The sequence below is a fragment of the Alosa sapidissima genome, chromosome 2 (assembly GCF_018492685.1).
Source record: "Alosa sapidissima isolate fAloSap1 chromosome 2, fAloSap1.pri, whole genome shotgun sequence".
Classification (NCBI taxonomy): Eukaryota; Metazoa; Chordata; class Actinopteri; order Clupeiformes; family Clupeidae; genus Alosa; species Alosa sapidissima.
The window spans coordinates 26,345,424-26,367,696 of NC_055958.1; the positions used below are offsets into that span (position 1 = coordinate 26,345,424).

General features: G+C 46.2%; 1 protein-coding gene across 4 annotated transcripts in view; it reads right to left on the reverse strand.

Annotated features, from left to right (window-relative positions):
- Positions 1-83: 83 nt before the first annotated feature.
- Positions 84-22,273, reverse strand: part of csrnp3 (cysteine-serine-rich nuclear protein 3) — a 29,181-nt gene continuing 6,991 nt past the window's right edge. Inside the window, exons 1-5 of one of the 4 annotated variants that reach the window (XM_042084528.1) lie at positions 15,899-16,052; positions 9,147-9,315; positions 5,290-5,549; positions 4,082-4,378; positions 84-3,555 (exon numbers count right to left, since the gene is read on the reverse strand). In XM_042084528.1, coding sequence (XP_041940462.1) covers positions 2,200-3,555; positions 4,082-4,378; positions 5,290-5,549; positions 9,147-9,315; positions 15,899-15,910 — 2,094 coding nt within the window. In that variant the 5' untranslated portion in view covers positions 15,911-16,052 and the 3' untranslated portion in view covers positions 84-2,199. Of the gene's footprint in view, positions 3,556-4,081; positions 4,379-5,289; positions 5,550-8,068; positions 8,315-9,146; positions 9,316-13,381; positions 14,063-15,898; positions 16,053-22,273 lie in introns of those variants that run through there. The other 3 variants (XM_042084529.1, XM_042084530.1, XM_042084531.1) reach the window with 3 other exon arrangements.

Below are 22,273 nucleotides of genomic sequence, written 5' to 3' on the forward strand. Positions count from 1 at the left end.
AATGATGAACTGTATTAATATCACTACACTGTGATAGCCCATCTTAAGATCTGTTCTCTTCATAACACAATGACTACAGCACATTTAAGAAAAATGTGTTTTATTCAATTACATACAGTTTCAGTAAACCACAATAAATACACATTTCATTGGATCATTCATAATAAATACCAAAAAAACAACAAACAAACACAGCAGAGATACTAACTTGGATACAATGTCAATGAGTGTAGCCTGTGCTAGAAGGCTTTGGCACTAAGCAAACCCCAGGCACTGTGTGCCTGATAGCTATACAATATCACACACTCAAACGCTGCAGCAGAGTCAATGGGAAGCTTGAAGAACACAGGAGTTGACGGAGCAACAGAAGAAGAAAAGCAAGGCATTCTGTTTCTTTTATGTGCTACTGTACTGTAGTCAAGGATATATGGTCATTTGGGCCCCCACCACCCACTTCATGGCAGCGCTGCCTGGAAGGCGCTAGGGTTAGGGTTAGGCAAGGCAGCACTGCCTTGATGTCGCTGGTGGCAGCGCTGCTTTGAAGTCGACAGTGGGGACCCAAAACACCATCAAGCGCAGTCAAGGCAATTGTCTGTTCGGAAACACCCTATAATTCCCTTTCTGGCGCGGAACATCACCTTACTATGATGTTGTGAATGGCGTTAATGTATTATCATAAATATCTTTTTAAAGATAAAAAAATGCCATTATTTCCAAACGAGAATAGCTACTGTAGGTGTTTGTCACAATACTGTTAATTGATAGCGGCCCTGTTTATTTTGTAGTGATGTACAGGGCCAACGAGAGCATTTGATTGTCCAGTCTTGAGAGCATATCAAGAGGCTATTGTGTAAATGAGCCACCGCTGCTGAGGAAGGGGAGATGAAATGGGATGAGATGAGAACTCAACGAGATGCATAGTGGAGCATTTCACTTCATAAACTGCACAGATGCACTGTGGGGGCTGCATCGGTGACCTCAAACGCCTCTGTTTGGGGCCCATATGTTTCCCTTCCACAAACGCATATGCTATTGCACTTCACATTCAGATTAGTGTTAATGAAAACCCTTTCTGTGTCGATACAGGACCTGTTGTTAAACTGTGAATAAACTCAGATTATATTTATTGTCAATCATTTCACTCAATGGTAAATTTCATAATTTGTAGCCTATTCTACTCTTTGTTCTATTCTAGATCCACCCGAAGCAGCCTCATCCTTTTTAATCTCCCGCGGTTCACATAAGATTTGCTTCACAGTTTCTCTGCTTTACAATACTGTTATATTGTTGAATTGACATTTCAAAGTGCATTCGAGAGGAAATCCCTGTATACACCATCAAGTAATTCCACATCTTTCCACAACACAGTTCCCGAGCAAAGTACTTCTCTTGAGTGTATGGACTAAAGCACGACAACACAAATAGATGGCCCAAACAAAAGAGAACCAAAGGAAGTGACACTTTCTTATCACACCCTCTGATATGATTTCGAGATCAGTAATGGCATCCGTCCCTCCATCCCCATCAAAAGTGCAATATGTCTGATGAATTTACTGTTTTTTTTGTTTTTTTAGTGTTTGGTATGTTCAATAACACAAGGCGGAGAGGTTAAATTTTCAGAGCGTAGTGTCATGCTTTTAAAAACGCACTTAAAGTATGATTTACATATGTAACGGCATGATTCTTTAAACGGTACATTAATGCGCTTTTCTTTTAATATAAAAACATCATTTGCCAACAAAAAAGCTTAAAAAAATGACATGCTTTATCAAAACAATTATAAGTAAACACATACATCAGACCATATTAAACTGCGACAATCTTTTTTTTTTGTTTGCACTATTCACACACAGACATAGAAAAGTTCTACTCACAATATCAGATGAAAACTAGAACTTTTACTTCTGAAATTACAAGATACATTGCACAGGCCTAAAGCTTACAGTTTTTCTCAACTGCTTTAATTTTTCAGCTTTTATTTCTTAACAAGTTTTCCCTGGGTCATTATAAAGTCATATATTTCATATTATAGACCCACTGCCCATCGTGTAATATGGGCTTAAGTGATAAAACCCAAAATATCAATGTGCAAGTTATTAGCTTGTTACTTGTTGAACAAGTGAAACGAATGTTCATAAATTCTGACATCCCTATGAAACAATAAATCGATGAAAGTAGTTCTTAAACAGACCGTGTCTCCTAGACTGGGGTCACCTCCTGGAGACTCTCTAGCAACGGAGGGGCCTTGGTGGCGTCCGGCAGCACCGGCACCTCAGGCAGACTGTGCGCAACCTCCGAGCCAAGTGGCTCCAGCCCGAAGCAGTTTCCGTTTGTGGCGTAGTGGTCGTGTCCATTATTGTTTAGGTAGTTCTGAAAGTCAATCTGCATGAGCTGTCCTGCCTGGTCGCCGAAAGCCGCCTTGGCCGGAGGGGCTTTATCCTGCTCTGAGGAGCAGCAGGTGACCATGGTGGTGGCAGAGGAGGCCCCGTTGGAGAGTGTGGTGAAGTGGTGGCCGTTGGTAAACGACTCGTCCGTCTGCGGCGCATAGTCTGTGTACTGCTGCTCAGGAGGCACGGCGAACGCCGTCGGCAACAGCGGCCCGTTACCTTTGGCAATTCTGTCCTGGAATGTGGACGATTCTTGGTAGGCCTCCTGATTGGCCGGAGCTGTGGTGGCAGCAGCAGCGCTCTCCATCTGATAGTACTTGGGTGCGGGGCTCAGGAAATACGCATTGCCGTTGGTGTTGGTGTCTCTGTCCTGTGCTTCTGTGCCATTTGTGTAGCACAGAGCTTCTGAAAGAGTCTCAGGTGTGGTTGCGATGGAGTTAGCATTGCTGTTGGTGCCACTCAGCCCATTACTGTTGCTGTTAGCATTAACATTGTGGTTAGTGGTGGTAGGGTTGGTGGTAATGTTAGTATTGGTGGTGTTGGTTGTGTTAGTACTACTCTGCCCTTTCTGGAAGTCCTTCACCTCCTCTTCCTCCTCCTCCTCCTCCTCCTCATCTTCATCATCGTCATCCTCCTCATCCTCGGAGTCACTGGCAGCTAGGCTCTGTGTGCTGGAGTCAGACAGGCCACTGCATATGCTGCTGTTCTCCTCTGACTCATCATCATCTTCATCTTCCTCATTCTCATCATCATCATCATCATCGTCGTCATCTTCATCCTCATCCTCTTCCTCGTTGTCCTCGTCCTCTAGCCTTTCGTCCATTTCCTCTGTGGCTTGTAAGTGCATGATGGCCGTCTGCTGGACAGACTCGGACAAAGAGAACTCCAGGCCGTGCTGCGACTGCGTTGCAACCAATGGGCTGCAGTGTCCGTTGCTCTCTCCGTAACCATTGCCAGTGGCAACCTGCTGCTGCACTGTCTGCTGTGGTTGTTGTTGTTGTTGATGGTGTTGTTGTTGTTGCTGCTGCTCGCGGCTCTTCTCCAGCTCCAGCTTCATGATGGTGTGCAGAAAGTGAGTGCGCACGCGGATGGGGTTGAACTCGATGCGGCCCGTGGAGTTGCTGCAGCCCTCCTTGGTGCAGCCACAGGGGAAGGACATGCGGTCCACCTGGGCAGAGCAAAAGATTAAGCTTTCAGTGGGCTACCACATCCAATGGACAGTAATGAACAAAGGCAAAGATACACCAGGCCTTGGAGAGTATATGACCTGTGAATAACGTGGAAGCTGACAAAATGATCCATTTAATGCCAAAATATCGGCATAACACAGTTTCAACACAAAACAACTGTTGTTGTTTGTAAAGTACACATTTTGCTTTAGCGGAAACCTAGAATAAGAAGTTCTGCATGTGCACACGTAAAGGCGAGTGGATATGAATACTGTAGGTGTGACCATCTGTTCATACCCATCCACAAATAGGTGTTTACATGCATGACTGAAAATGTGTATGAATTAAATAATCATGTGTGTAGGTGTTTTTGTGTCTGTATGTGTAAAATAGACACAGAGAGAGGGGGAGATAGATAGATCAATAGAAAGAGAGAGAGAGTGATAGAAAGAGAGAGAGAGAGAGATAGTGTGAGAGAGAGAGCACACAGTCTTTGTGAATGTGTGTGTTCTGTGTCACAGCCACCTGGCACTTGATCCCTGCCATGCTGCATGCACAGGTCTCTGGGTCGCAGAAGACCCTGCAGTCACAGCCGCAGTCCTCGCGGGAGACGCGGATGGTGCGCAGCTCGTGCTTCTCCTCCACGTCGATCTTCTTGACGCCCGAGGCCCGCAGCAGGGCTCGCCGCTTCTTGGTGGTCAGCGGCTGCAGGAAGAAGTACTCGTCCACCTCCGTGTTGTCCAGGTCTAGGTCGTCGTCCGAGATGTCGTCCAGCGTCAGTGCGCTGGCCTCTTCCGACTCCACTGAGCCGTTCTTTGTCAGCTGGGGGAGAAAGAGAGACACGGAAAGTTAAGAGGATCACATCCAGTCAGCCGAGTGCACTTAAGCCTCTAGGAAATGTGTGTGTGTGTGACAAGTTCTTGAGAGAGGATGTCCACTGATATTAAATGTCACTCTACTGCAACAGCCCCTTGCCTGCCACGGCAATGGTAAATCCTCCCTTTGCACTGTGTACTAGTGTACTACACAGCCACTTCAACTCGTTTGCTTGATGTGAAACCATCACCTACTCTACGTAATTAACCCTGCACAGTGAATCATCTAATCACGCCAAGTTAAACATGAAAGCATATGGAATTTCCATGCACCCACTTTAGGTGATGAGTCATGCCTCTGATTTCTAATAGAACTGTGGAGATAACTCAATGCTAATGGTAATGTACTTATGCTCACTTGAAACAACTGCTGTGGAAATGGCTTTGTTACCTTAGGTTGGGAGATTGGAATGGAAAATGAAACTTGCTGTTGGTTAGACAGGGCAATGCTATATACATTTTCTCTATAAAATGCTAAAATTCAACCTCAGGATGAATAAAGTATCTATCTATCTATCTATCTATCTATCTATCATTCCACCCAAAATATGATGGCCTTCAAAAAGTACATAAATACCGCATGAGTGTTTTTCATCTTGTTCTTGCTATCAAATGCTAATACATTTAACCTAAATAAATAAGTAATTCTGTTGCACTGGTTCTGTGTGTTGTGTGAATTTCATCAGTGGAAAGTCTGGCACGGCATGAGCTTTGCATAAAAAAAAGTGTGTCTGCTAAATAACTAAACATAAACATGCATATGAGGCAATACCTTAATATTGCCTCATTATTAAGGTATTGCCTTGTATGACGTGTACATTTGACTATGTCCTGAGTCAACCTGGTGTCCCCCCTTACCCGTAGCTTGATGGAGTTGAGCTTCTCCTCCTTGAGGTGGTCGCGGAGCATCTCGCGGTGGATGCGTTCCTGCTCCAGGGCGTACTCGCCCAGGGTGTACTGGCGCATGCAGCTGTGCCGGCTGGCCATGCCCAGGGTGCTGCCCCCCTGGCTGGGCACGCTGGTGAAGCCCTGCCTCCGGCTGAAGTAGTACACCGTCACCGTCTCAAAGTGGACCCGCCGCGTTCGCATGCGCTTCTCCCGCTTCAGGATGGACGCGGCTGCAGGAGTGGGGAGAGGAGAAGAAGAGGGGGGGTCGGAGGGAGAGAGAGAGAGGGGAGGGGAGGGGGGAGGAAGGTTCATTATTTATTCAGGTAATCATTTTTTCTCTCTCTCTCTCTCTGTCTCAGTCTCTCTCTCTCTCTCTGTCTGCCGGCTCCTCATGAGCTCGGTGGCCGGTGAGAGTGAGTGAGGCTGCTGATTGCTGCTGCTGGTTTGCATCAGCGTTTTGATTTAGTGCTGCGTGCAGGTGAGCTGAGGCAGGCCGGCTCACGGCAGCAGACAGGAGGCCTGGCGTGACCCCCTCAGATCCGCTCTGTCTCTGTCACGGTGGCTGTGTCTCTGCGGCTGGACCAGGGGGAGAGATCCATCTGCGGTGACGATGCTCAATGCCTGTGTGCCTTTTATCCACAAGCTTTCAAACACACACCAGGGGCTGGAGGTGGGGAGTGTGAGGATGGAGGGGGGGGGGGGGGGGCCTCATTTGTGCCTCTGGAGGGTGGAATTAAAGTGGCATGCACGGCACAAGCGAACACACCCCCCACCCCTCCCCTCCACCCCCCAGTACTGCATCTCCCGCCACTCCTCGCTGAACGCCTCCGCCCGTGTCAGACACGCGGGAGCCATCTGTCTCCAGTAGCAACCCCCCACCCCACCCACCCACTCCCAGCCCACCCTGTCCCCAAGCCATAAGGACAATGCATTTCATTACAGCCATGAGAGGACCCCTCTTACGCAGCCCAGAGCCTGTGGGGAGTGAGTGACAGCCGCATCCATCAGAAGCGCTCGGCGCCACCGAGGACCGAGGTGTCCGCGCTTCTACGTCAGAGGAGCCGCAATCAGCGGGTTTCTCGCGCGGCTGCGCTACGTGTCCACATGCAACGATGAGCCGTGGCATAATCCATGAATGACCAGCCTTCCTCGTTTAATAAAGTGGGATGTATTTCACTGGGAGAGATCTGACCCAGCTGCTGTGCAGCTACTTTAGCCTGGCATATGAAGATTATAAACTCCAAATAATTTTTCAAATAAGGACCCTTATATGGAGAACCCGGAAAGTCTGAAACGACAAGGAGGTGTGGGGCAGTTAACTTGACGAGGTTGTCATAACTGTGGCCGGTTTAAGAGTCTAAGCAGAGCGGCTGGATAGGGGTTGGTGCACACAGTCAGAGGAAGGGGACCACCAGCCTCTGAGAACCCACCCTCATAAAACAGTGCACTCTGTCAATGGGAAATAACCATGTCAGTCCCCACACTGCTGCCAAAAGACTTATTTTTGTCTAGTGTCCCTAGCAAAACAAAGACAGATATATTTTTGGGAGCTGTTATGAATTGACAATTTCCGTTGTCAGGAGAGGTTGCAAATTGCCATGACTAGACTGTATTAAAGGGCCTGGCAAGAGGTAATGTTAGGTTGGAGTGTTATGTTGAATGTAGTTGAATAATAGGTCGGCTTTTCTTAAACAGCGGACATGCTGTGTACGTCCCCTATTGATTGATGTCAGCATGTTCATGAATAATCAATCTTTCATTCAACAATACAAATTATACGTATACTCAGTCAATCCAGGATTACAGATGTTTGGAGTAAATATTTTAGACTAAGCATGCCTGGGGTGTGATCAACTATCATTCTTTAGGTTAAAAAAGGAAGTTGACTGCTGTAAGGTTGAATTTTAGAGATGGAACTCACAGATGCATGTATGTAGAGAGACAGAGCAGTCTTTTGCAGGTAATATATGGTTTAATGTAGTGTGGAAGGTGCTATAAAATAAAAATGTAAGGTAGTATTTTTTCCAAAACAGTTATTTGGTTGCAGTGTAATATCATGTGGGACAGTTTAATTATTTTATTTTTTGCAAAACACAAACCCTTAATATTAGGCCTACATAAGAAAATCAGGCAGCTTTGATAATACTGGGAGCTGATGTCTCAGTTGCTTTTTTGGCATGTTTTTGTTCTGACACCACCAATGTCAGCAAAAAGCTGTTAATCCACAATCCACTTAGTGCTAATTAAAATCAAACCTCAGAAAAAAAAAACAGGAGGGGCTTGGGATTAAATAAATGCCGACTGCACCGCTCAACAGCGAGAATAGAGCAAAAGAAGGTGTGATACAATACCTCCTGAAAATGACAGCAAAGTCCTTGTGCTGTTCTCCTTGGCGGAGACAGGCACGGCGAGCTCTAATCCCCTGAAGCCCTAGGCTTCAGTGGGTACAGCGGCTCCAGAGACTCTCAATCCTTCCCCGCTGAGCTCACTCCCATTACCCGTAACCCAATATAAACCGCCGCTAGCCCGCTAGCATTATCATGACAAACTGAACCCTGTCAGCCCACGGAGCCCTCGCCAGAGAGAGCCATCCGCAAGATTAGCATTTTCAGAGAGAGAAATAAAAAAAAAGAGGGGGGGGGGGGGGGGGGGGTAGAGAGAAGAGCTACTTTGCTTACCACCTAGAAAGTCAGAGAACACAACACAACCAGGCCCAGCTGCGAGCGTGTCAGGGAGCTAAGTAACGCACATGTTTCCTGCTGGGGTTGCTAAAATAGCAGGTGGTTGGTTTCTGGAGACACAGCGGTGCGTCACGTCTTTTTCTTTCCCTCCAAAGGTCAACTGGACAGAAGGCAGGATAATAGGCCCTCAGACAGGGAGAAATGGGGGATCAGATGGGACTGACATACAACGCCTGTAGGGTTGTTGTAAGGGACCAGGGTCTGGGTGGGGTGGGGTCCTGCCCTAGGGGTCCCCACCCGTCTCGCTTTGGGAGACAGCACTCCCTGGTGGGACAGAGGAGAGGTGCTCTGTGCTCTATATGAGATCTATTTGGCCATGACATTAAAGCAATCACTTCCCAAAGAGGAACCTTGTTCTAGAGAGCTCATTCTCATCTCTTAAATTGGGTTTCGTATATTAACTCAATTTCCCTTTCTGTGTCGTTTTCGACCTGACGCAGGAGGGCTTGTTTGTTACGGTGAAATGAGCCATCGCCACCGCCACAGCCACTTGAGTCTCAAATGACTTGGACTTTTCTTGACTGAACAAACGCACAGAAATCTCACGGAGCAAATTAAACACTTGAAATGCGTCTCTTTGTGGACATAAATTCCACTTTCAGATTAACAATGAATAAATCAGTGGATAATGAACAAATAAATAATCCATGTAAGAGCTTGTAGCGCTGATAATATGCCGTGTTTATGCTCATTGCCGGAGTCTCTCTGTTGTGTGCTGTACACGGTGGGGATTGTGGGGAGTGCATATAATAGAGAGAGTGGGAGGGAGATGGACTGATTCAGTGTGTTAGGTGAAAAAAAAAGCTCCAAAACAGGAGGAGGATGGCGTGAAATGATTAGTGATCGAGAGATGTGGAGGGAGACATTGAGACAAATAGTTCCCACTGGCGTGCATGTTTGTGTATTGTCTTAACAGTTAGCTTCATTGCAGTCATTTGATTTTCAAACCTTGTTGATGCCCTGTCGTTAACCCATATTCATGTTTTTAGTAATGTTTTAGCACCTTACTTTTGGCAACACTGTACATGAATGAGAAGAGAGAGAGAGAGAGAGAGAGCGAGACTGACTGGTGGTTGTTTGACTCACGAGAGAAGCGCGACGTTGTCGGATTGAGGCTGTCCCTACTGTCCCCACTCTCACTGCTGGACACGTCGTCCTCCTCAGAGCCGCGCGGAGACGTGCATGGTGAGGCGGCAGCTGCCTCCACCTCCGCAAACTTCCTCTTCAGTATCCCACTCATGGCGGTCATCCGTACCTGGACAACAAGAACACACACACACACACACACAGTAGCCCAAACATGAGTGTGAGTGAACAAACATTTTTACGTGTGTCTGTGTGTATGTGTGTTGTGTGTGTGTATGTGTGTGTGTGTGTACTTGTGCATACTGTGAAAGCATTTGCGCAGACGGGAGACAATCTCACATGTCCATGCACACACACAACAGTAAACAAACAAGCGGAACTTTAGATCTTACACATCTCACTCGCATCTCCTGTAAAGATATTCAGAGATGTACACCACATAGCCTTCACACACACACACACACACACACAGTGAGGTGAGGGAGAATGCTCAATACTCTGCGTATGCCTCCTAGAATCCTCAAAGCACCCAATTAACACAAGCAAGATACACCCCACCCCCCTTTCACACACGTTCACTCACACGCTCTTTCTCTCTCTCACACACACACATGCACTGCCAGGCATATACACTATGGACCTGATTCTACACTCCCCAGGCAATTGATCACCTTGCCACAAAAGACCTCAGATGGAGAGAGGAGAAAAATGCTAATTGAATGCTAGCTCTCTCTCTTTCCCTCTCCATCTCTCTCTCTCTCTCTCTCTCTCTCTCTCTCTCTCTCTCCCCCCTCCCTCTCTGTTGGAAAATGCACACAGCTGTCTTTGATTGAGTGGCCACAAGACAAAAAAGGGAAATGTGCTTTCCCCAACATTATCTCATAAGGACTCATAAAAAAGAGCATTTAATTATAACACACCCATCACCTCGGAACATGAACAAGGCACTAGTAAGACATTTAATACCCAATTCACGTGAGAAAACATGAAAAAAATCCAACCATAATCATTCCACTAAAATTTATAGTTGACCTTAGCCGCAAATAAAGAGATCATTTATCTTAAGAATTGAGATTACACAAAGCCAGGAAACAATTTTCGGGTGAGTAACTTGTAATATTGCCTGATGCATGTGACAAGAGGTGCCAGACGCAACGTGCTAACATCTCACCAGTGAAGTGATGTGGATATCCCCATACACTCTTATTACACACATCGATCATTCCTCAATTTCATATTTGCATTGAGAGGGTCCTGATATGTTTTCGCAGGTTTTTGATTCCTCATCTTTGGTGTGTCAACGGCAATTAAACCCGATGCCGGAATCTATGTGTAATTTGAGTGGAACGTGCATTTGTGATAATAAAACGAGCTATTATGCAGATGAATGAGACTCCAAACAGAGTCCACAGACTGCAGCTGCACCACATTATGTTGAAGCTGCCAGGCTCTCTCTCTATTTCTCTCCATCCCTCTCTCTCTCTCTCTGCATTTTCTCACACTCTCTCTTTTTCTCTTTCCTATCTGGGAACTCGGGAGCAGGAGAGGAAAAACCAAGACGGAAGGAGCAGGGAGAAAGAGAGAGCGAGGGACAAGGAGAGAGAGAGAGAGAGAGAGAGAGCGAAGGACAGGGAGAGTGAGGGAAACGGCAGATTAACTTTGCTGGAGCTTTTGGCTCCCTATCAGCGGCGGCAGCCAGTTTTGGGCCTCTCCAGGGGATATATTGTTTCATCTTGAGCGGCTCTCTCCCCGCTGCGCTATCAGCTGATTACAGATGCAGCGCTGCCTTCAGACAGACGCAGCCCTGAGGGGAGGGAGAACCTGTGGAGGCCACGCACTGCCTCCAGCTCACAGCCCACAACTTACGCTTGGCCTCTCCCCTTACACATCGCTCTACACATCTCTCTCTCTCTCTATCTATACATCTCTCTGTCTCTCTCTCTCTCTACACATCTCTCTCTCTACATCTTTCTCTACACACCTCTCTGTACATCTCTCTCTATATATATACATCTCTCTCTACATCTCTCTCTCTACACACCTCTTTCTACATCTCTCTCTCTCTACATTTCTCTCTCAACATTTCTCTCTCAGTCACTCTCTCCATCTCTCTCACTGCCTTTTTCTGTCTCTCTCCCTCTCCTTCACTCCTACACTCCTTCCAACCCTCTTCCCATCCTTCTCCCCTCTCTCTCTCTCTCTCTCTCTCTCTCTCTCTCTCTCTCTCTCTCTCTGACTGCCTCTGCAGTAGCCCCCATTGTTCCAGCTCGCGCCTACTGAGCTCGCTGAGCCTGGCACCTGGAGGAGATCCAAAGCAAACCCTCCTATCTTACTGCAGCGGAATGTGTGGCCTGGCCTCCTCCAAAGGCCCCGGGCCGCCAACCCCCCCCCCCCCCCCCCCCCTCCCCACCAGGCCAGACTGCTCCCTGACACTCCCTGGTTTTATGCTGAGACAACATCTGTGTTTTTGTGTCATTGAAATTATTTTGGCATTCATCACATGTACCGCTACATTCATCACATTTATTGGGGGGGGCAGGGAGGATGGTTAGTGCTTTTGTTCATTAAAAATCCGAGCCTGTGCTCTGCCTGAGAGTGAGTGCAATCCCAGGTAAGAGTGAATCATGCAGTGCATTGAGGCTGAGAGAGAGGCAGCTGAGGCCAGGGAAATGGAAAAAAAGGCTCTCCCATCTTTCGGGATACAATGTAAGTCTATTTCCTCGCAATCATTGCAATTAGTCTCCCCCTTGTTGAGAACCAGCCCCCCCCACCTCCCCCCGCCCCCCAACACCCTCACCCCCTCCTCGCGTTCTCATCTCACAGCCGATGCAGTAGTTCCCTCATTCCCAAAGTGGTTACCATGGAGATACTAATATACTTGCACAAATAGTGATTTCACCAGTGATGCTTCTGCAGGCCAATTTTGATCAAACACAAGTGCACATCAATGTCTAACAACAGCACACAATAAACAGTCTTCATAGAAAAAACATTAATTAGTGACCACTCTTTGTGGACAGTTGTACTGCAATTACTAACCATTCTCAAGACAGCATGCAGATAATTAACGTTCGCTTGTGTGTCGTCCCTGAAGAACAACAACAATAAAAAAATCTACACACTGTTGCAATATAATCTCCCTTGTCGTGCTGCTTACACGACTAAAGGTCCTGATAACACATCTGCAGCAGCGCACAGACGCGTGCTCATTAAGGGGCTTTGGCAGAGGATGTGACCTGACCTCAGAACAGCAACTTTTTATTTTATCCGCGACACAATGAATTGGCATGACATCACAGAGGCGCGCAGATCGGCGCTCTAATGAAAGCTGACTCCGCCACAGCAGGGCAGAGCAGCGCTCTCGTTCCCCCACTAGCTCACGCCACACAGTTCAGTCCAGCCAGCCAGCCAGGCGGTGATCGCTCTCTCTCTCTCTCTCTCTCTCTCTCTCTCTCTCTCTATGCCTCATTCTCTATCCCTTCCTCTCTCTGTCTGTATCCAATTCTTGCTCCCTCCCTCTCCCTCTCCATCTCTCTCTCTGTCTCTGTCTCTCTATCTTTATTTTACAGTAACTCTCACTCATTCTGTCTTTTTTTCTGCATCATATTTTCTCTCTCTCTCTCTCTCTTCCTGCGTGTGTCTTTGATAATGTTATACTTCCCTCATTCTTCTGCATGCACGCATGCCATGTTAACATCACGCAATAAAAAGTAGCACTGTACAGTCCTTCCCTCAGCTGGCTCCCCTCAACATCAACACGTCTCCACGAAACCTATTAGTGTTCCAGCACACACACACACACACACACACACACACACACACACACACACACACACACACACACACACACACAGAGTGAGAGAGCGGTGACCAGGCTATGCAGATTCAACCCAGATTTTTTTCTCCCTCCCTCTCTCTTTCTTTCTTTCCCACTGACGTTGAAGCTCTCATATGATCACTGCTCAGTATTCCAAGCGGATACCACGCACGGCAGACTTTGCATCACAGATTTGTTAAGGAACACTATAATGAGCTTGACAAAGAAACTGTCCATCCTTCACACACACACACACACACACACACACAGACACACACATACACCCCTCCCTCCACCACCACCAATGGTGACAGCAGCAGGCGCGGAAGTTAGTCATGACACATAGGAAGCTCACTGCCCCCCCCCCCCCCCCCCCCCACCCCCCCAACCCCTATAAAAGGCGGCCGTGGCCACTGACCTGTGCGGAACCCTCCGACCCTCCCGACTCTCCCGGCAGCAGCTCGGTAGCTCAGCCCGAGCCAATCTAAACGTGGCACTTCAGAGCCAGATGAAACCGTGCGAGAGGAAGGAGTCCCATTTCTGCTTTAGTCCAGTGGCGTGCAGCGACCCCAGCACGGAGGGCCATGTGTGTGTGTGTGTGTGTGTGTGTGTGCGCGCGTGTGTGTGTGAGAGGTGGAGAGGGGGGTGGAAAGAGAGGCAGAGGGGTGGAAGGGGGGAGAGGCAAGGATGGAGAAGCAGGGGATGAGAAAAGGACAGGGGAAGGGAGAGAAGGAGAGAGAGAACGAGAGGAAAAAAGAGGACAGAAAAACCTGTAAATGATCCAGCCCAGGCTCCACTGCTGTTTTTTATGCTGAGAAGACCACAAACCCACTCACTTCAACTCTCCTCTCTCTCTCTCTCTCTGTTATTTAATTCTATATCTCTCATTCCTTTCTCTGCTTCTCTATCTCTCATTCTCCTCTCGCTCTCATTCCTCTCTCTCTCTCTCTCTCTCTCTCCCTCGTTCGCTCCAGCCACACAAAGACTCATTAGCTGCAGCCGGCTGCAGGGCTGGAGCCCGACTGGAGAGCAGGCAGGCAGCAGTGAGATCACATGGGTGGGATGTCTGAGAGAGACTCAGGCGTGCCTGTGTGCCTGCTGTCTGCAGATATTTTTACCAGCAGGAGCCAGAGAGGGAGGGAGCAAGAGAGGGAGGGGGGGCAAGAGAAAGAGAGAGAGAGAGAGAGAGAGAGAGAGGCAGAGGAAAAAATGTGTGTGTATGTGTATGAAAGATAGGCAGAAAGAGACAGGAAGCAAGTGAGAGAGAGAGAGAGAGTGAGTGAGAGTGAGTGAGAGAGAGAGAGTGAGAGAGAGAGAGAGAGAGAGAGTGGGAAAGTCAGTGGGAAAAAGGTGGGTAAGAGTCAATATGAGCTACAGTACAGTAGTCCAACCAGATTAATGGGTGCTAACCATAAAATTGGACTCACACACAGTTCAGATCTGGGCATAACATTTTTACAGTGAAATCACAATTAAGAGCAGCTCAGAAGGGTATCGGAACTCCCCCTATTACCGTCGGTCCCGTATTTCCGCCGTCTTGCGTGTATGTGTCACTTAATATCCATTTCTATACAAACCAAGACGGCAGATTCCTAAAGAAACGCAAGCACCCACACCATAGGTGTATCTAAATTAGCTATGTACCAAAAAATGACATTTTACCGTGACTCGAAGAGCTGTAAACAGTGTAAGGATGTGTGTACACATCCGCTTGGAGCTCCAGTGGAATTTTAATTTCATGATGAGAATTCTAAACGTTCATGTGCCGTTGAAACGGCGTAAAAATAGGCGACACATTAGGCCAGCACTATAACTCCGAGCGTGACAAACAAAATCAAATATTTCAGGCAGTAAATGCTCCTGTTAAGAACCAAACCAGATTTTGTTCAAATCTACACACCTATGGCTACTGAAAAATGTAAGGTTCATTTAGCAAATGTTATTTTGAAGTGTTAAAAAACATTGTTGTTTTAGAATTTCCGAACAAAAGTGGTGATAATTGGGGGTGTTACGATAGACTTAAGGCATGTGTAGGTTTACTCTGCGGTTTTAACTCTACTACACCATCTGAAACTGTCAAGATTATATCATATGCACTAGGAGGTAATAGAAAATGTTGACAAGATGTAAAAAAATAGTCAGCCACAGCAATAATTTAATAATCATTCATAATGGGCTATTTCGCTATATTAATGTATTTCCATCACCTGCACAGGTGAGAGCCAGCTCTCTTCAACAAAAGGTGCCTTGCAGACGGCACAGCTTCTCTAATCCCCCCAAAAAAGCCCCTGTGATTTCACTCCTCTGCCCAAGTGCTATTAAGAGAGTGAATGGCAAGTTATGGTAAATACTCAATTGGCCCCTGATGGAGGGCCGTAGTATAGCTGTCACCAGTGTGGTCATTACAATGTAAAGCCTTCCTGTCCCAGGAAGCGGTCCTGAGTGATGGCGCAGGCAGGCCACAGCTCGGGGGGCTCGCCACAGAGTGATATCGATCTGCCTCTCTCAGGCCCAGGATGAACTTCCTGCTCCTCGCCGGCGCGCACACACACAACAGCGCTGGGTTGCTCGGGCTGATTTACAGCCAAGGAGCCCATAAAAAAAGAAAGGAGGCCGGCGGTGGTGGTGGAAACGTGCCACATTTAGGCTCCTATTGATTCCCCTCAGCCCTCTCTTTCCGCTCCAAGCTCCTCAAACGATGGACCCATTATGTGGCACTCAAGACAAAAAAAAGCTCATAATGACAATAATTTGGAGTTCAAGAGAGATATTGTATCTACTATATTGTCTCGGAAGACTTAAGATAAAAAACAGCTGCTTAAGTTTGGAGCCAGAATAATCTTGGATAGCTGGTCACGGTCTGTCACTGGTTAATCACAGAAACACACACACAAAAATGCTCTATTATCAAACATGACATGTAAGCTCACTGTACACGCATAAACATGCATGGCTGCCTTCCGTCCTTCTGAAGACAGAGTCGTTCTTCTCCCTGATCCTGTTTGATACTGTCAGCTCGCTTCCTGGGAAAAAATCCTGCGTTGGCGCTGACAGTTGAGTTTGATGTCCTCAGCCTGGCTTTAGGAGACATTAATAGGCAGAACTGCTCCGCTCTGTTTAACACCCTTGTACTCCACCCCCTCGCATCTCTTTAGAGCTGCGCATCTGTTATCAGCTCAGAGTGATAAGACAGCAAGAGGGAGAGAGGGAGAAAGGGAAAGAGAGAGAGAGAAACAGAGAGAGAGAGAGAGAGATGTGTATGGCTGATAGACACTCTGCTCCACAACCACTAATTCTCTCGATGGAAACACAGAAAAACTAACAGCCCCAGTAGATTTTACGCCCCCCATCCCCTCCCCCTACCTCTCTTTTTTTCAAAAACAGCTTGTGTCTGCTTATCAGTTTTGTAAATCAGGCTTGACACTAGATTGTTTAAGTAAGGAGATGAAAGTGTTTGAGATTGACACGCTGCTTACCGAACTAACCTGGAGACACAAGGCAGATAGAAACAGGTAAGGGGTGACACCTCTCTCTCTCTCTCTCTCTCTCTCACTACTGAAAGAGAAGAGGAGGCCTTTCTGCTCAGGCAGGCAGAAGTTTCAGCCACACCTTCACTACTGAGTCTTCTTTGTCATTCCTGATTTTATTTTTAAAAAGTCACTCCTTGCGCAAAGGTCTCAGGTTACTATGGGAATAAAGAGGACTCTGGACCTCCTCGTATTGACATGAAAATAATATTTTTCTCTGTTCTTTTCCTTGTGCATTGAGGAAGAGAACCATCGCCCAGCCTAAGCCCTTAACAATCCCGTATTGATCTGTGGGTGGCTGAGCACTCAGCCATGGATTTAGATAAATGAAATAAAATACCACTAGATGGACTGGATCACAGATAAATTAATTCTGCACTCTCTGATTTGGCCAAGTAGCCATGTATCTCTTATGAGAGAGCCTAGCCTTTGATTTGTGCCCGATACATTGCAGTGGCTATGGTAGCTGATGAGCCTGTCAGAGTGAATCATGGTGTATGAGTAAATAATCAGAGAAACTACTTTTGCTCCCAAATGTAATTATTTCCTCTCATTTCCTTACCATCTAGAATATCCATCTATTGTGCTACTGCAATATCTAATTTGCATTCTCCCTCTCTCTCCCTCCCTCCCTCCCTCCCTCCCTCTCTCCCTCTCTCCCTCTCTCTTTCTTACTCTCTCACTCACTTACACACACACTCCCTCTCTTATGGTTATCATACTTGCGGCTCCATTACATAAAAATGCAAAACATAAGCTGGAGAAATGGCATTTTTTCGCCTGACTGTGGTACCAATGCAACAGCGATGATGACCTATATTTTTCTCAATCTCACATGTGCCTCTCCCTAGTCAAGGTTTGAGCAGCAGTGGTGGTGGAAAGGCATCCAGTCTTTGAAATTAATCAGAACTCATTTACACAGCAATGCTTCACTTTCTATTGAGGTCATATGCAAAGTAGCAGTGCCCCCTCCCCAGTTCTAGAAAGCTTAAAAACTGAAGGTGCTCAGTTTTGTAACAAAATCATCTTTTTGATGACAAACATCAGTCTTCTGATGTTTCCCTCTAATTGCTTACATTAGCATCCGCATCAGACATCAATTTCCATAGCTAAGCTATTACAAATGGCAACCCTGATGAGACGATACTGGAACAAATTATCACATCGATGTACATGGCATTCAGACCATAAAAACACGCTTTATATCTAAAAAAATGTTCTGTGTAGTACCCTTATTTTTAATCAACCCTATCTCTCCTGATGCAGCAAAGACACGTGAATAGTTTAAATCTGTGCTCCGAGGTTGGAACATCTTTCAGTTGTTTTTCTCTCCTTAAGGGCCAGCTGCCCCGGTGCCAGCAGTGGGAATGAGACCAAGGACCACCAGCTACCTTGGCTGACTCAGAGAGAACCCCATGCCCTTCCCTTCCCTTTTCGAAGCAGCACATTTAACACCGCCTATTATCGTACATCTACAGTGCAGGATGTTTAATATATCTCAGGCTTATGAATTGTTCAAATAGAACCATTATGTGTATGGGCTTTCTATTATAACGCATGGGAAATTCAATAGCAGCACTGTATGTGTAGAGTAGAGTGCGTAGTGTAAAGTGCAGTAGAGCTAATCTAGAGCTTGTACTGCCATCACCCCTGGGAAGCTTCAGAGGTCTAGATTAATGTTTTTCCCCTGTACCTTTCTGTAGGAGGTGTGGAATTAATACAGTATCAGCCTGTTCCCAGACATCATTTCACTATTGCATAAACTGCCATGAATGCTTATTTCCATGCCATATGTCATATTTAAAGAACACAGACAATTACATGAATACCCAGCCATGGGTTGTTGTTGTTGCTGTATGGTTCAAAGATAGGCCTCCCGCTACTTTCCTGCCGAGATACCTCTAAATGCCTGAGGTTTGCTTCCATAATAATCCTACTTCCCCCTCACACATCAGCGATACAGTCTTCGCAGCTTTAAGGCTTGGTGTACAACTACCTCTAAACAGCAGAGACATATTATTTAAAGCACTGGTTGAGGGCTATATCTTCTTGAGGGCTATGTCATGGTCCAAGTATTAACGAACAAAAACATGCTAGAGAGAAAGCAATGGTTGCTACTGCTGCTGCTGCTACTGCTCTGGCCTTTAATTAGCATGACGCTAACTCCATGGCCCCTGGGGCCAGGAATTGCAAGGGAAGAGATACTCATAAGAGAAGTGGGGGAGGGGGAGGGGTTTAGGAGAACCTCATAAGTCTTCACTTGGGCTCCAGGGCAAACAAACAAATTATTGGATCACTACAATCGTGAATTAAACTTGCAATGAAATTAAGCAGGGCAGCATGCCGATCACGATAACAGTAATGAGCAGGGAGCTTTGTCTTTGATTCAGAGTACAAAAAAGCCACCTGATGAGCATATATCAGCAGGGGCTGATGCTGCGTACAGAGATAAGGCAGGCAAATTAAAACCTCACTGTGCACACAGGTATCTTGTCTTGTCTTTGTGCTCTTTAGACGTTAATGTTCATGTAGCGCAGCTAGCAAACTCTGTTTTGGCCCTCAGACAAAAGAGCGTACCGTAATGCCAGGAAAGAGAAGGGCCAGTACCGGTCACATTTGGCTTTGGCAGGCGACAGAAAGGGCAGCGACAGAGCTGGTAGCAGACACAGGCTGTCTGGAGCCAGAACAGAGACAGAGAGAGAGAGAGAGAGAGAGAGAGAGAGAGAGAGAGAGAGAGAGAGAGAGAGAGAGAGAGAGAGGGAGGGAGAGAGAGAGAGGGAGGGAGAGAGAGAGAGAGAGAGAGATAGCTCAATATGGTCAGTCTCATCACAAAGTGTCAGTGTTTTTACAAAGTGTCAGTGTTTTTACAAACATTCAAAGTAACACAGATGGCTGGACTCCTTCTTGCTCTCCTTCATTTTTTTTTTTGAAGTACAGTCGCCCTGTGCCAACAGACAGGCTGCCTCAGTGACCACGGTCATTAAAGACATTCAACGGACACCCTCAAAAAAAGACAGAAAAGCAAAAAGCAGGAAAGAAACAGATACTATAAAGAGAGGGGAAAGACAAAGAAAGTAGAAGAAGACAGAGAGAGAGAGAGAGAAAGAGAGAGAGAGAGAGAGAAGAGAAGTGTTTTTTCCCGGCTGCGCTGGTAGCTGGCGAGCTCAGAGGTTGTGTTTAACCTCATAAATCACCCATGTCAGGGGGAGCCGTAAACAGCAACCTTGAGAGGGCCGGCTCTCCGACGGGATCCCCTGAGGAGGGGCCAGAGCCTGGAATGATTACACATCTCCAGATGATGCCGTCCGAACATCCCGCCGACAGACCGGCCAAAGGGAAACCCAAATAGAGGATTAATGTATTGCACATTTGCGTCCGTGTTTAAAGGGGGGGGGGGCAAAGGGGTGGTTGTTTCTTACCGCTGTGGGTGTGTAACGTGATGAGATGCGTCCTGTGCAACAAATTTGCATTGTTGCGTTCCCCCAAAGAGAGAACCCTGCCCTGGGTCGCAGACACAACAAATTGAATCAAGGGGGGGAAATCACTGCCTAACAATATGCAATGCCATTGATTTCCATCTTGTTTGAACATCTCAGAATCTAATTCTGAGTGAATTATTCAAAAGGGTATGCTACAGGAAAAAAAACAGCGTGTTTAGTCAATGCCTTATGGATTTTGTTTTATTTTTGATGAATGAGTCAATCGTTCCTAACCCTGTGCAGTAACAAAATTTTCAAAGGATTCTGCTCTCCAAGGTAACTCAGACACTGCTAAAGGCTGACGTGGGTAAAACATCCATTAACCTCAGCTCATGTCTTCCATTGACAACATTTATCACTTTGTCTTTCTATTTTGACCCTGTAATGTATTGTGCATCAGTTCATTCCACTGACTTAAAAAATTGTTTTAATTAATCATGACCACCACTTGCCAATACATATCTGAGTCAAGAGTCATGCAATTTGCAATAGGACTGAAGGTCTTGGCTCAGAAAAAAATACTGTGTGTTAAGACTCACTGGATAAATCCATATGTCTGTCTCAGCGTTAGTGTACAGGACTAATATTGATCAAGGACACCACAACACAATGTTCACACTGCAATACCAACACAACAATTTCACAACAGCTCTAACACTAAATTTGGGGAAAAATGACTTTGCATCTCTCGGAAAAACACAAGCAAAGGAAACATGAGGCAATTAAAGACAAAGGAACCCATTTAGTCAAATGTAGTACACTTAGTGATTTATGCAAATGAGGCTTCACACAGGCTCTGTACATTTGTTAACTTGCAGTTGCCGGAGGCTGCAGACAGCTCCATGCACATGAAAGGAGAGCGGGAGAAAGTGTGTGTGTGTGTGTGTGTGTGTGAGAGAGAGAGAGAGACAGAGAGAGAGACAGAGAGAGACAGAGAGAGAGAGAGAGAGAGGATGGAGGGAGGGGGGGCAAAAGAGAGAGAGAGAGAGATGGAAAGAGGAGGGGGAATTCTGTTCAGCACTCCACACACGGAGCCGACTGCTGCAGCTAGTACACAGCCCAGCACAGCATTGATCTCCTCGCCCTCCAAAGAACAATGGAGAGAGTGCTGTTTTTTTTTTTATTTTCAGACAACACAGAACACGAGTGCAGTGATGACTGACACAAGAAGGAAATACAGATAAATGAATGTCTAGCCTAACTAAGCCATGACAGGATTCATCTCAGGGTTCTTCTGCTTTGGCTTAGAACTCTGCATACGCTGAAGAGCATAAAATGCCATGTCTGCCCACTAAATAGGCGACTAAATGAGAATGCCATGTCTGCCCATTAAATAGGGTAAATGACATTGTAGAAAGAACCTAAAATAAGATAGGGAGGCGATCTGACCAATTATCCACTACAGTAGCTGTTGTGTATATGCAATAAATACGCAATATCTTGTAGGAGGGATTTTAAGCATTACATTAATCACAGCTGCAAAAAACAATAATGAATCATCTGAAATAAAAACACCTAATTTTGAAGCCTGGCCTTACTGTTAATAGAATCATTATTATATATAGACCGTGTGACTAAGTCACTTGGAGTTACTAAACTCTTCAACTCACACATTTTGTGTTAAGCTAACCATGCTCATCAACAACATCAGCCCCATCATGCTTCGGTCTATTTAATGGTGAGTTGATGGTGCTTAGGTACTTCTTTTTATCATTCAAAAGGAACATTTCTAACAATGAACCCAAAATATTCTAAAATATGCAGAATATCTAGTTGCACACATATTTCGGTGCGGTTCACATTGCACTACTCATAACTCAGTCCAAAGGCAGGACACCCAGCCAAGAGAGAGGGAGAGAACAACTCAAATGACATTCTGCACACAGTGTGATGTCCTGGGGAATACTGGAAACGTGATATTACAGAAATGCAGACAAAAAGCAGCCAAAAACAACTTTGTGGACCCTGCCAACGTGCCGTCGCTCTGCCTTTCTACCGTCGCATTCTGTCGGTTTTTCATGTGAGAAAACCTCATTCTAGTCACGTACTGCCAGGGAATAATCAGGTACTTTCACCAACTCACCCCCCCCCCCCCTCTCTTGTCAATCACAATGCTCGTCTGAATAATTCATATCAAACTATATTTTATTTATGACGACATTTTCCCATGCCACCAAAAAAAAAGTTATAAGGAGCTCCACAGTCTGACAGAAACAGAGCTGCCGAAGCACCTCACAAAGACTGTGTTGCTTTCATCTTTAATACAGGCTGCAGGAGAGATGAAGGGGGTTGGGGGTGCTGGTG